Source organism: Cornus florida, unplaced genomic scaffold (assembly GCF_030987335.1).
Source record: "Cornus florida cultivar Cherokee Brave unplaced genomic scaffold, ASM3098733v1 CherokeeBrave_3.0.0_Hap2_Chr02, whole genome shotgun sequence".
NCBI classification, from domain to species: Eukaryota; Viridiplantae; Streptophyta; class Magnoliopsida; order Cornales; family Cornaceae; genus Cornus; species Cornus florida.
In genome coordinates, this window is record NW_026775572.1 from 84,382,621 (window position 1) to 84,395,592 (window position 12,972).

The 12,972-nt window shown below is 36.8% G+C and overlaps 1 protein-coding gene across 1 annotated transcript in view; it reads left to right on the plus strand.

The window, feature by feature from the left end:
• The first annotated feature begins 4,756 nt into the window (after positions 1-4,756).
• Positions 4,757-12,972, plus strand: part of LOC132295399 (DExH-box ATP-dependent RNA helicase DExH5, mitochondrial-like) — a 28,111-nt gene continuing 19,895 nt past the window's right edge. The window contains exons 1-8 of the mRNA XM_059793670.1: positions 4,757-5,372; positions 6,335-6,489; positions 6,585-6,672; positions 6,984-7,229; positions 10,128-10,223; positions 10,861-11,049; positions 11,162-11,321; positions 11,397-11,527. Coding sequence (XP_059649653.1) covers positions 4,968-5,372; positions 6,335-6,489; positions 6,585-6,672; positions 6,984-7,229; positions 10,128-10,223; positions 10,861-11,049; positions 11,162-11,321; positions 11,397-11,527 — 1,470 coding nt within the window. The 5' untranslated portion in view covers positions 4,757-4,967. The remainder of the gene's footprint in view (positions 5,373-6,334; positions 6,490-6,584; positions 6,673-6,983; positions 7,230-10,127; positions 10,224-10,860; positions 11,050-11,161; positions 11,322-11,396; positions 11,528-12,972) is intronic.

Genomic DNA, 12,972 nt, shown 5'->3' on the forward strand with positions numbered 1-12,972 from the left:
TAATCCTAAGAGATTTTGGATATGACCAAAAATCATTTATAATATTGGTTATAACAGTACTGCATCTTGCTTCTTGTGAGGAAAATATTTAATGGGACAAGTTCATTGTTCCAAGTTAAAAGTTAAGTGTGCAAGCTTATAAGTCCTTAAATGGATTAAAGCTAATACCGAAATAATGACATAAATGTAATGCATAAGTCATTGTATGCCTTAAAATATTATACTAATTAGTATATTTGATATGGAAGATTTAACGTCTGATAACATAGTATACTCAATAGACTGAGATTGAGATAATACTAGTTATGATAACAAAAGTCTAACTAACTTTTATAGATATAAATCTCAAATACAAATACTTGTCAAAGTATATCACTGGTTGAGATTGCAAGGCATCTTAATAACTGTGATTAATTGCACACTTTCAATCCAGGATATGATCACTGAAAAGCAATAAATTGGGTAGTTAAGATATACCCTAAGTCTATTATCATATAGATCGAGGTATCTAACTAAATTGGAGGTATAACAGTGATGCAATCTAGATGTGGGATATTAAAGACTTTAGATCCAATAGTGGATATGTCTTTAATATTAATGGTGTAGTTATATGTTTTTTTAGAGAATCAAAGGTAGAAATTTTGAATAAATCAAATAGAAAAATTAATAGACTCCACCTAGAGGACATTTCAAAGTAAATCTACACTTGTGCCACTAAAGAAAATGATATTGCTAATAATAAGCAATTTTATGGCAAAAAGTATACAATTGCTCTCGACTAGTGAAATCTCTGCAGAGTATAATATTTCTACATACAACTTTGTAGCCATATATAAAATTGAGGATTGTACTAGAGAGTAATTGTACAGATCATAGAGAGGAATGGGGTTAAAGCCGAAAACTAATGAATCATCTTAATGAAAACCCAACTTAGCTGACTGGAGATCCCAAGATCTAGGTTCAAAGGGACAACAGAAATTCTGAATGACTCACCAGAAGCACTGGAAAGATAGGAATCTTCTACCCATTTCTATGATAAGATAGTGTTACCTACATAGAGAATTAGAATAAGCTACACTTTTAATGACTATTATACCTTGAAAATTCAAGTGGAGGTATGGTAGAATACTTTTAATAAGAAGTTACCTATATGAGTGTGAAGTGTGGCCACTTCTATTAGAACTATAAATGCTAAGTTTTCTGGAGCACTCATGAATGCCAGGAGTTGTTCGGGGCCAAAATGAACACAATAATGAGAACCAACTTTGTGAGGAAGGGCATTGTGTGTTTGCTATTGTCTTGGTTTACATCAATGGTTGAACAGTTCCAGACATCACGTTCATTAGTTAACCAGTAAATCCGAGAGTAATACACTAGGGAAGGTTTAATGCCAAAAACTATCCCGATGTAGTAACTTTCCGTCTATATTCTCTCTAGTGTATGCATGATCATCTTTTGCATTTAAGAAGCTAATTTTCATTCATGTGGGGGATTGTTAGAATTTGTGAATGAAAATTATTTCATAAGTCATCAACTGATGCCTTGGACTGAACATGTGTGATCACTGATTAGTTGTTCGATGAAAAGATGTAACTCAAAACCAATAGATATAACCTATTGAATGTGAACCATTGCAACCTATTGCAGTGGGTGTGTCTGGTGATGAATAGACACATATAAATGGTTGTGTTCAATAATGAAGAGACACACCCAATCCGAAAAAAGGCACTTCTATTTTTATAAATACCCCCTTGGGCTGCCATTTGCAATTCGTTTAATTCATTTTCTGGTGTAATTGGCAAATTTCGATGTCAAAACAAGTCATGATCGAGTTGTAATTTCAAGTTACCATATCAAGATCGATATCGGATGCGGAATTGAAAGGTTGTTTGAAGATGGTAAATTGAGATCATCGAAACAGGAAAGAAAAACACTTTTAGGAAGTCATTTCCCACTTACATAATACCTCCATGGTATGAGTTTCAAAGTTACCAAAAACAGAGTTTTCCAAGTTCTATTTGAATTCTGTCAAGTGGGAATCGGTACCAACATTTGGGAGCCCGTTCAAGAAGCTTTCCTTCTAAGAAAACCATTATGTCCATTGGGAACTAGTTCCACACATTGGTTACCGGTACCACTGCTATTTCAGAATAAGGTAACTTCATCTTATTCTGTTTCAAACTTCCTAGTTGGTTTAGAATAATACCAAAGTCCTCTGCACAAATTTTCCTTTGTTTTATGAAGGATTAAGTCTTTGAAAATTATATATAAACCCTTATATACATCTAGGTTTAGTACGACTTTTGCTTTACAACTTCATATTTCATAAAAGCCTTAGGAACATTATTTTTGCAAAAAATCCAAGTTGATTTCTCTATTAGTCTTTCTAGAACATACACATAAACACAAGAGTGAGTTTAGAGTGTTGTTCAAATCATAATCGTGATTAGAGTCTTGCATCTACAACGATAAGAAAAAAACAGATCTACTTCTACATCGAATTAAGATACTGAAGAATAGAAGTAAAAGTGATCACACTTTGAAAGGGTCAAAGCATTCGAGGAGTGTTATTTGATTTACCTGCAACCCTTCTACAGAGATCAAGAATAATCCTGAGGTTAAGTGCTATTGGATGAGACGTCGCAAAGTCAAGGATTGTCTGCGATTGGTTTTTGGTAGAACGATAGGGTGTGAGCCTGAGTCAAAATTCAATGTACTTTGTTTCAAACATAGTTGATCAGTTTACTTTGGACTGCATAGTCCACGAGGTTTTTCCCAAGCAAATGATTGGTCTATTTTACCAATTGGGGTTTCCTCGCTAACAATACTAGTGTCATTTCGAAGTAAAGATTAGAAAGACACAGATCTATTTTTAAAAAATACAAAACTTTCTAAATATTCTGTTGCGTATCACTCACATTTTCTTCTCTCTCCCTCTCTAGACTTGAACTCAACTTAAGTGAGTTCAAACCATAGGTCAAGTGGTTCAAGTCACTTAGACCTAATCCAATTTCATCGAGCCATATTAAGATTGGTTCGAACCATTTGGTTCGGATTACATCCAATTTAGCATTTATATAGTATAGATGCATTTTTAAGTCAGAGAGAGTATGACATAGAGGAGGTTCGCCGTATTCACGAGTTTGTAATGCTGCTACTGGTGGATGTAGATCGTTATATCCTGAGAGACAAGCGCCACAGAATTCGTGAGCACCATGCGGGGCGTAAATTGTCTTAAAGATATAATATTCAATACTAGCATCAGTACATGTTCTTTATTTATTATTATTTTATTAATGTGTTTTTACATCATTCATTCATACATATTATTTGATACACCGGATAAGTCGGAGAAATTAAAAGGCTTGGTAGGAGTCGAACACTGGCCAATTGTATGTCAGCCCCGAACCCTTACCATCACTGCGAAGCCCCCGGGGGCATATCATTATGCATTGATTATGAAGTTATTGTTTTGTTTGAGACAAAATCTGCGGTACTTGCTTATAAAGTCGACATTAACACAAATTCAAAAGTGATAAAAAGGCCAAGCCAAACCAAATCTGAAGGTGAACAAATTGGTGTTAGAAGGATTCTGAAGTGAAGAAGTAGTGCATAACTGGGATTGATGGACATCAATTTCACTATGTAGTTGTTAGATGTATCAACTGGAGGGCTACTGAAGAGATCTTTTCAAGTACGCTGAAGTAAGGCAATTGAATTGAAACTGAATGTGGCGTAAATCAATTGGTCGTGAAACATTTATTCAAGACTTGTTGTCTAACTAAGTTAGGGGTAAACTGATGCTCATCGTGTTAAATTAGGTTAATTGTATTCTTTTTCTTCACAATAAATTTCTTGACCAAACTAAGTCCCGTGGTTTTTTGATCTACCATTGGGGCAAGGTTTTACACCTATAAATCTGGTGTACAAACTCTAAATTTTATTTATATTTGTTGCACTTTATTATTGCTTTAAATGTTTTGAATGATTATAATTATTATATATCAAACGTGTATATCAAGATAAATTAATCATCTGAATGTGCATTTGAGCAAATAAACAGATTTATTTTATCTCAGACTTGGTAAATATATTTAATATATGTCCAAACTCTTTTATTTAAAAAGTGTTTATACATGTGTTTGTCTAATATGGTCTTTGACATTTCAAAATGATTATGAAAAAATCAAAATTGGATTTGGTAATAGAAGCCCTCAATAAAAATTTACAAATAGGTTAAGAGATATAGATCATTTTAACAAATGATATATCTTGTTGCCCTTAATTGTTTAATTATCGCGTCAATTTTTCAAAAGGCTAGAATACAAAGGTTGAGCTATTTACCCCATTTCGATCAACTGTGATATAACAGTTTGCATGCTAAGTTTTTGTTTGTGACAGGCTACAATTATTTTTATAGTAAAAATACTGTTCTTGTTATAACCAAAATTAAAACACTAAAAAATTATTTCTTCTTATTTTGATATTTATTCATGATCCAAAATTATAACAATAACGCAACAAGCCTAAAATATGATTTTCAAAGCTTCCTATGTTTTTTGTTTTCAAAACACTCATGTAATAAAAACAGTTAAACCCATGTCAAACGGACCAAGTGATTTGTTTGGATCAGATTCGTGGATCAAACCTCCCCATGCACGTGGCTTCACGTGTCGATTTGCGCGTTGAACGAACATTTCGTTTCAGAACTACAGTAGAGATCATCCCACTGTCCTCACGAGCAACAGTACTTAGAAGACTTTTCTGCGTATCTTTCTATTCATTTCTCCTGCGTATCTTTCTATTCATTTCTTCCTTTGCCTTCAAAACCCTCCCTCCAAACACCCAAAATCACAGGAATCGCCCAAAAGCAACCTGAAAACCACCATTTCCGCCCCCGCCGCCACCACAGTCGCCGCCGTCTCCGCCGCTTGCATGAGGCTCGTAGCATCAGAAACGACCCTTGCATGAACGCCACTTTCCTTCAATTCCCTATCTACATTTCGTACCCCAAAACTCTAGTAACATCGAGAAACCACCGTTCTACAGCAATGAAGGATCGGCCTCCGTCATCGTACGGCTCGGTCTACGTGCCACCGCACCACCGTCTGCGCTCCGTCATCACTTCCTCTGCTTCCCCCAATCTCTCCTCTGCTCCTGTGGACTCCAAGACTGTCAACAATCACAACAACAAGTTAGGAAACCCTAAAGTCAACAATCCATACCCTTACATGTCCCATCACCAATACCAGTACCAACACCAGCAGCATCAGCAACAGCAGCAGAAGAAGAATTCACAGTTCGATTCTGCAGTATCCGACGATTTATCTGAAGAAGGTTCCGATCGTGAAATTGAGCCGTTCTCCCATCCAGTGAGTGTTATATGTGTGTGTGTATATATATATATATATATTATTTGTTTATTTAAAATTAAGCTCTTCTTTGGGACTTCACAGTGAAATTATTTTTGAATTGGTTATGTTGAAGCGATATCTTCCTTGTTTTGAAGTCTGAAATATGAGTGGAGTGGATCAAAATGGGCTGTCTATGCACAGACTTACATATTATATTCAAGCAAACAAATATTCTGTCTCTCTCTCTTGGTAGCATTCATGTTCTGTCGTAAAATTGGAGAAGATGTCTATTATAGTGCACTATAAATAGTTTCGGTGAAAGGCTGTAGCCTATCTCCTATACCTCCCAAAGTGGAAGGTGAGGGTTGCAGTCCTCGTAGGGGCAAATGGTTTCTTGCCAAGGAAAAAGAAAAAAAGGTTTTGGTGGAATTAGTTTTATGGGTAGCAGTGCTAACAACCCACTAATGGTAATATTGCTTTAACTCTATTATATGAAGCATTTGTGCTATTCACTCAATCTAGGAGACTGGATTATAACCAAGATTTGTTTTTTTTTTTTTTTTTACCATCTCTCAGACCCATGTTGTTTCTGGTTTTCAATTGCCCTTAGAAACGTTCGACTCAAACCACGTGACTTCTTTTAATTGGGGCAGTTGCTAATCGTTTTGAAATGTTCAAGTTACATTAATGATCTTATCCCCATTTTTCATTACCTTCAACTTGTTATGAATGTTTCATCCTCAATTTTTGTGTTCCTTTGTCTTGCTGCCTATCTGTCCAAAAATGTATGCTTTGTGTAAGCATTAGTACTGCATTGAGAGGATTTAACTTTTTGTTTGCGTCTATGAATGAATTTGGAAATGTTTGCTTTCTGTAAGCATCTCATATCTGATTGATACCTAAATATTTGAGTAAATGTTTGTACGTGCTTGTTCGGGTACTGGTTGACTATTGTTTAAACTTTGTACTACTATCTCCAGGGTGCTTCAACGTCTGAGAACATTGATGGGTGGAAATGGAAGCTAAATACGCTTTTACACAACAAGGATAAGCAGGAATTGGTGTCAAGGGAGAAAAAGGACAGGCGTGATTTTGAGGAAATAGCAGCTTTGGCAGGCAGGATGAGTTTATATAGGTAATCTTCAACTTAAGGAATGGATATACTCATGTTTGTGTTGTATTTTCTACTGACTACCAAAGTGATATTTGAATTGTAATTATATGTGGCAGCCGTCTATATGTAAAAGTTGTCGTCGTCAGTAAGGTGCCACTGCCAAACTACAGATTCGATCTGGATGATAAGCGTCCCCAGAGGGAGGTACTTTCTTGTGATTCTATTTAGTTGACACACTCCATAAGGGCAAGTGTATCTTAAGATTCTGTTCAGTTTATGCTTTCAGACTGTTTTACATAGAATTTGATTCACATATAATACTAGGAATTCCCACTTTAGTTTTATTGTATTCTTTTGTTAAGTTGGCTGCTAAAGTGCCTCCGTCATTGGCACATGATAATTTTTTCCCATTACTTACCTTGTAAGTTTCTCTTGAAGAACTTGATATTCATGCACATTTACTGAATTCTATGCTGTTCGTTATTTCCAGCTAAGGAAGTTAACTTGATTGACAGGTGATTTTACCTCCTGGTTTGCAAAGGAGAGTTCATGACTATCTTGGGGAGTACCTTTCTCAAAAGTCAGGAAGCATGGACAGTTTTCGAAGCGTTGATTTTTCGAGATCAAGCAGTAATGGTAGTATTGCAACTGATGAGGGGCTCTTCGAGCAACCAGAGCCACTGCCACACAGTAAGGTTGCCATGGAGAGAATCATCTGTCGAAGAAGTTTGCAATTGCGCAATCAGCAACAAGCATGGCAGGTTCAAATTACCTTGACATATATAGAACATAATCCTGTTTTGCAGTTATCTCAATGCAGTTCGTTTGCTATGTCCTTGTGTCAAAACTTGTAGATGAGCCTTTTTTAGGCATCTTTCCCATTTTTGCATGTAAGCCTTCTCAAGGTCAAGCTTACACAAAACACCTGGGACTCCACTACACAGTCTTGAGTTCACACACTCGCCAGCAATAAGAACAGGATCCAAAATCTGACAGCCTCCAACAAAAGAGTTTTGAGAATCCGCATTGACCTCATCCAAAACCTCAAAAGCGTTTTGAGAATCCGAGATGACCTCATCCAAAACCTCCCTCAATCTCAAGACAAGGACCTTAGCTATTAGTTTATAGATCACCAACTAATAGGTCTAAAGTCCCTAACATCGAATGCATGTCCTCCCCCTAGGGGTGCACACGGTTCGGTTCTGCACGGTTCCATCTGGAATCGGAACCGATCCCAACAGTTCTTTAAAAATGGAACCGGAACTAGAACCGTTGAATATGGAACCGGGCCAGAACCGAACCGTGAACGGTTCCAAAACTATTTTTCTTCCTGCAATTCCCAAACTGATTTGAGCCATACTTAAAACAAAATTCAATAGCAAAAAAATAAAAATTTGGAGCCAGTTAGAAGCCCTAGCCACGGTGAATTTGTCTTTAGCAATCTCTCGTCTCATGCTTGAGGCGAAGGTCAGTCTTGCAGATACCTAAGGGGAAAGATCCAGGTGTAGGACTGCTCACAAGGAAAGGAAAAGCGATTCCCATCTTGCATCTACTAAAAGAAAATGAAAGCCTCATATTCACATTGAAAACCTGATGAGCACACAACTTCAAAAGAGAATTCTTGCTTTGCAATGCAATAGCACAACAGTAGGGCTCCCGTCGAACCAGTCTCAGATCAGATGAGAGGTTGAGATGAGAGATTGAGATGGTGAGAGGCGTGTCTCTGTGATACAGAAGAAGATGAGACTTGAGAGGAGGGGAGGCGGCCTGATGCAAGATTGAGAGGTTAGGTTTAGGTTTAAAGTTTACAACTTTTTTTTTTTTTCTTCTGCTGTACACTTTAGTCTTTACATTGGTTTAAATTTTTAATGGTTTTCAAGATAAGGTGGACCACATGGTTTGTCAGTCTTTGTCTCCTAATTTTAGTGCTATGGACCACGTGGTGTTGTATGTAATTAACTAATTTTATATACAATTCAATATATAATCAAATATATATATATGCGGTTCGGTTCTTCCCCGTTCCCACGGGTCTGGAACCGGAACCGTTGGCAACGGTTCCAGATTTTTGGAACCGGGACCGGAACCGGAACCGGAACCGGAACCGTGAGAACCGGAACCAAAGCCCTGGTTCCGGTTCGGTTCCACAGTTCTTTTGTGCACCCCTACCTCCCCCCCACTCCCCCTCTCAGCAATGAAAGTGGCGTTCGAACTTTTCTTGAAGCGGCCCTAGGAGGGAGATGCATGAAAAGTTCCCATCACCTTTCCCCTAACCACCTCCCAAGGAGGAAAGTCATAGAGAAATCATCGCCTTCAGCACTTCCTCTTTAGAAAATGGCGTTTCCAACCTGTCACTATACGTTCCAGAAATCGAATTGAACTGGAGCCCCCCAAGCAAAGGTCTCGAACTCAATGTCTGTGTGAACAAATTCTGATAAAAAGAGGCAATCTCCCTACCAACCTCCTCATCCTTGCACAACAACTCCCCATCCACCCGAATCTTCCCAATATGATTACCCCTTCAATGGGCATTTCAAAGTCTATGGAAGAACTTCGTGTTTCTATCCCCCTTCTTGAGCCACAAGGCTCTAGTGTTGGAATTCCCTCTCCGCAGTAAGTAGATTCTGAAAAAATCTCTTCCAAAATGGCAATTTCCGCAATCTGCGCTTGGTACTTTACCCTCCTATGCCTAATAGTCTCCAGAAGGTCGCTCAATCCCTCCAATTGATCAATCTCTGCAATCTCAGAAAAGCTCGGTTCTTCCTCCATTTCAGGTTCCCGAACTCCTTATTCGATTACTTAATTAAACGCTTGATCTTTCTTTGAAGTCCTACATTATAATCCCTTTTTGTCTAGGTTGGGGTTGGGGAGCATCCTCCAAATTGTTTAGGGGACACAATTCCTCTCAGTTTTCTTCCTGAAGCTGGCATCTGAATTCCACTTCTAGTTGTATAAACAAATCAAAATTCCTAAATGAAATGCTCATGGCCGTGGCCATGAGCGACCACTCTTCATCCAACCTATAAGAAGCGATCAATTGCCTCTACTAACAACTTCTTTGAACCTATGACTTGAGCTTCCCGGAGTTGTTGCAGAATTTATATGTAATTTAATGCCGGCTGGCTTCAATTAGAAAAAAGACAGTGGTCCCTTAGTGATTCCTTATGACGCCCCTAAATCTTAATTGCACTGGCTTTTCATGAGAAGTAATATAAAAGGGATACAGTTTAGGGCTCAAAACTAATACGTTTTTTCAAATGACGTGTTTAGAATTGTTTTGGTGGGTTGCACTAAGTAGGTAAATTAGCTCAACATTTATTAACGTCTATTAGTTGTGTTCTTTTTGCTATTTAATTTTTTGTACTCTTCGGGGGAATTTTTTATTTTTTATTGGTTTTGGTAGCTTGATTAAGGTTGGGTTTACTTCACTTGTTTATAAACAGTGGGACATAGGTGGACTTCTCTTTTTTGAGATGTGTACTTATTTTATGAATGATTTATGCTGTACACTCATCTCACTTAATTTTATTTTTATTCCATGTTAGCTACTTTTGTGGCTTTTCTTTATTTTCATGCAAATGTTTACAATATCTCGTCTTGATTCTAAACTTTCAAAACTTAATGGTATAAATGTTTTGATAATCATTGATTTGTGATAGGAATCTCCAGAAGGTAGAAAGATGCTGGAATTTCGTAGAAGTCTCCCTGTTTATAAAGAGAAGGATGCATTATTAGTGGCCATTTCACAGAATCAGGTTTTTCAGGATTTTAGGATCTTGCTTTGTTTTGTTGATTGACTGTCTTGCTCAAACATGCTGTAAAAGTTACTTTTATTTGAAGTGATAGGTAGAAATTTATTCTCATGAGAAGAAAATAATACACACACATATTTGTTTTCTAATTAAAAGTTAATGCTAATCAATTTTTTAATGAAGATTCTTTATGCTCTGAAGGATATTGAGTCTGCTTTTATCATTTCACTCTCAATGGATAACTTAATTTCTTTGGGTTTTCCATGCTTTAAAATTTTCTAAGGGAGCTGTTATTTATGAAATAATGTGAAACTCACTTTCTTTGGAGCTCAACACTTAATAATGATGTAGTAATTTATTTACTGTGTCTCACGGTCTCACCATTGCTTATAGGAATAAATGCAACATTTTCATTTTCCTGGAGAAAAAAGATGAACCTGAAATATAATTGAAGATGTAATCCCCCCTACGTATTTTGTTGGCCCTAAATTCCAGCAAGTTTTGTGACTTTACTACAATAAATTATACACAAGTATATAATACTTAGAAAGACGAACTCAGTTGTTTTATTATTTTTTTTCTTCCTCTTGCAATTTATTTGCCGCAATTTTATAATAGATAGAATTTTGTATTTTTACAGGTTGTTATCATCTCAGGTGAAACTGGTTGTGGGAAGACCACACAGATACCCCAATTCATTTTGGAATCTGAGATTGAATCAGTTTGTGGAGCCCAATGTAGTATTATATGTACTCAGCCTAGACGAATATCTGCTATGTCTGTCTCTGAAAGAGTTGCTGCAGAGAGGGGAGAGAAATTGGGTGAAACAGTGAGTTATTTCTCTGAAAACGATTACATTAGCACACTTACTTCCACCATGCTTCAGTGGTTTTATCCGGAATGAAGTAATATTTCTTTGTTTTTTGGTTTATCACTATAAGGTTGGATATAAAGTTCGGCTGGAAGGTATGAAAGGAAGGGATACCCACCTTCTCTTCTGCACCACGGGTATCTTGTTGAGAAAATTATTGGGTGATAGAAATTTGAAGGGTGTAACTCATGTTATTGTGGATGAGATTCATGAGCGTGGAATGAATGAAGGTAAGATGTTGTCTTTATGGAGGCTATATCCTTGGAAATATGTTGATTTCTGACTTTCATGCACATTTGGTTCAGATTTTCTGCTTATTGTCCTAAAGGATCTCCTTCCTCGTCGGCCAGAGTTGAGGGTGATCTTGATGAGTGCAACCTTAGATGCAGAGCTTTTCTCATCCTATTTTGGTGGGGCCCCGATGGTCCATGTTCCGGTGAGATGCTAGTTAATAGTATTATTTCTATCCCCAGATGATTTCAGTCACCTGCTTCCATAATTGTCTTTTATATTTTGGCTGTTCCACCTGCCTCGTTTTCAATAGTTCTTTACCAGTAATTGGCATTGTCACAGTTGAAATGAACGTTATAGTTAACTTGGCTCCAAGTTGTGGTTCTCCATATCTGGTTTTTGATGGATGCCATAGATTTTTTATAATATGATACTTGCTGATGGTGTCACTGTTCTGATTCACCTTATGCTTGTTACTACATATCATATTCTATTGTACTCGATACCAATTCAGATGTGAATTTTGTTTTAGAAGTTTATCTGCTTCTTATATTGTTTTATGAGAAATTTCTTTTCTAACTTAAGTACTTATTAGGCCTCCTTTAGTAATTTTGTGGTTTTCTTTAAGCCTTATTTTGGTTTGTTCCATGTTTCCTTTCTCAGTGCATCTATAGGATAATGATTGGATTTGGTAATTGTTGGGAAAATGGGATTTCAAAACTTTTGGAAGCATGATTTAAACCCAAAGTCAATGTTTATGTGTAGAGACCCATTTGTATAGGAACATGGATGATGAATACATGCATAAGGATATAGAGCCTTATACCTATGAGATTTGAAATCTCAAACCCACCAACTCTATAGAGATGTAGGAACTTCAAGCTTTAATCCACAAGTCTCCTTTCCTCCTTGCTCCAATGGTTTACTTGCCTTCAAGAATCACTCCTATTACATTGATCATGTAAAATATTTATTGGATAAAATAATATATAGATATATATATATATTTTGATAAGTAAAAATATATTAGAAAAGCGTTCAAAAGGGAAATGTGTTCCTAATACAAGAAGAAAAAAGATCTAAGGACCAATAATATCCAAAAGATCAAAGAAATCATCAATCGAGGAGCATGCGCTTCCTCTTACATAACTGAACAGAGAACGAAGAATATGAATTTTTAGATTAGCTAAAGACAATTCTTTTCCTTCAAAGGTTTTGTTATTCCTCTCGCGCCATAAACACCACCAGACACAGTGTGGAACAATCCTCCAATAATCACGAGCTTGTTCTTTAACAGGACATCTTCTCAAAGCATTAATCAATTGTGAGGAGTGCTTAGGCATTAACCAAAAAACGCCAAACATGCAAAAAATAAAACTCCAACAATCATACGCCACAGGACAATGCAAAAGAATATGATCCACAGATTCACTATTTGCTTTACATAAGCAACACCAATTAACAATGATGTTGCCTCTCTTTCTCAAATTGTCCAATGTCAAAATCTTTCCCAATGTGGCAGTCCAAATGAAGAATGCGATTCTAAGAGGAGCTTTAGAACGCCAAACAGACTTCCATGGGAAATCGTGACCAACGAAGTTGGATAAACACAAGAACATGGATTGGACACCATACCTACCATAAGCTAAA